This window comes from Dipodomys ordii, unplaced genomic scaffold (genome assembly GCF_000151885.1).
Source record: "Dipodomys ordii isolate 6190 unplaced genomic scaffold, Dord_2.0 Scaffold102, whole genome shotgun sequence".
NCBI classification, from domain to species: domain Eukaryota; kingdom Metazoa; phylum Chordata; class Mammalia; order Rodentia; family Heteromyidae; genus Dipodomys; species Dipodomys ordii.
Genome location: NW_012267318.1, coordinates 5,809,339 through 5,811,040, shown reverse-complemented (window position 1 = coordinate 5,811,040; position 1,702 = coordinate 5,809,339). Strand labels below are relative to the sequence as shown.

General features: G+C 35.7%; 1 protein-coding gene across 1 annotated transcript in view; it reads left to right on the top strand.

Moving 5' to 3' along the window:
* N4bp2l2 (NEDD4 binding protein 2-like 2) overlaps window positions 1-221 on the top strand; it is a 67,198-nt gene extending 66,977 nt beyond the window's left edge. Inside the window, exon 7 of the mRNA XM_013027301.1 lies at window positions 198-221. Within this exon, the coding sequence (XP_012882755.1) occupies window positions 198-221 (24 nt within the window). The remainder of the gene's footprint in view (window positions 1-197) is intronic.
* Window positions 222-1,702: the final 1,481 nt, after the last annotated feature.

The window sequence follows — 1,702 nt, the reverse complement described above, 5'->3', positions numbered from 1 at the left end:
ACACACACACACACACACACACACACACACACACACACACACAAAGCTTCAAATGCTCAGATTGGTATTTGTGGTTTATATTATTTCATGATTAATATCATTTTAGGATTGTCTCTACATGAATAAAGGGACAATGGAAACTTGCCCTCATACTCAATATTAATCATTACTTTATGTATTTTAATTATGATTTCTAGAAAAGACAAAAGAAGATGGGTTAAAAATGAAAATTTCTTGAACAGTAAGTACAACTTTTTGCAGCAACATCTATATAATCAGAAGGGAGTGAATGTTAACATCATTTGGCTATAATAGCTGATATGTACCACAGTTGAAGAGTAAAATATCAAAAAATGTAGTTTGTTACCATGGCAACCCTGTGTGCTGTTGCCCATGTGATGTTTTTATTTCCTTTAAATGAAAATCTTTTTGTGAAATGCAACAAAGCTTAGATTGTTGCTCCTACATTTACTTTACCACTTCATTAATTATAACATATTTTAGAACATTCTAACAACCCAGAGTTTATGAGACATTTCCCCTCCTGGGTTGTATGTGACCAGGACTAGGGATTAGAGATATTGACGAAAGACCATATTAAAGGATTCTCTAGGAAAAGAGGTAAAATGGAGAGACATATTCATGTTATATTTTAAACTTGACATCAGGCTGACATTAATATAAAAACATTGCACTTATCTTCCCCAAATGCCTAAATTTTAAAACAAACACAGCTGCTACAATTTCAGTGTATATGTGTCTGCATTTTGATAAGAATCGAATGTTCTGTGTATTTGCCATATGTTTTCATTTTAACTCTTATTTCCTAGAGTATTTTACGTTTTCATTTTTCAATGAGAAATACTTGTATTTTCAGCAAAAATATTTGTATTTATTTGAAATCTGTTTCTACTGAAAGAACAGCTAGAAGAACTGATATTTGGGAGAAAGGTTAGAGATTCAGAGGGACCTCTAGAAAATGCTGGATAAATATGATTTGGGAGAGGTGGGTGGTTATGAGGGATTCTAGAGAAAGAAGGTGAATGCATTCATTCATTTATTCAATAAATACTTGTTGAGTTATGTCAGATCTTGTTCTCTACAATGAACAGTGAAACATTCCTCCCCTCCTAGGGTATATGTTACAGGGGTGGATACCAGGAAAAGAATGTCTCTCCCACATGAAGTCCCCTGTATGTTTTAGAAAGCACCAATTCAAATTATGCAACAAGAAACATGCTTAGACACCAATATGAGAATCCTTTCTATTGGCTATGTTTTAATATTTTGTGTTAAGGATACTTTCTGATCCTTCTTTTGGTTTGATAGAGCTCTTATACATGTGCGCTACAGTGTCTTCTGTGGCCCTGTTTTCACAAAGCAGTGGAACTCCTACTTCTTTCTTTTCTTTCTTTCTTTTCTTTTTTCTTTTTTTTTTTGTTGGTCATGGGCTTGAACTCTGGGCCCGGACATTGTCCCTGAGCTCTTCAGCTCAAGGTGAGCTCTCTACCACTTGAGCCACAGCACCTCTTCTGGTTTTCTGGTGGTTTATTGGAGGTAAGAGTCTCATGGACTTTACTGCCTGGGCTGGCTTTGAACAGTGATCCTCAGATCTCAACCTCCTTAGTAGCTAGGATTATAGATGTGAGCAACCAGCACCTGGTTGCTCCTAATTCTTAGTCTCTCCCTTTTAGGGCATTTT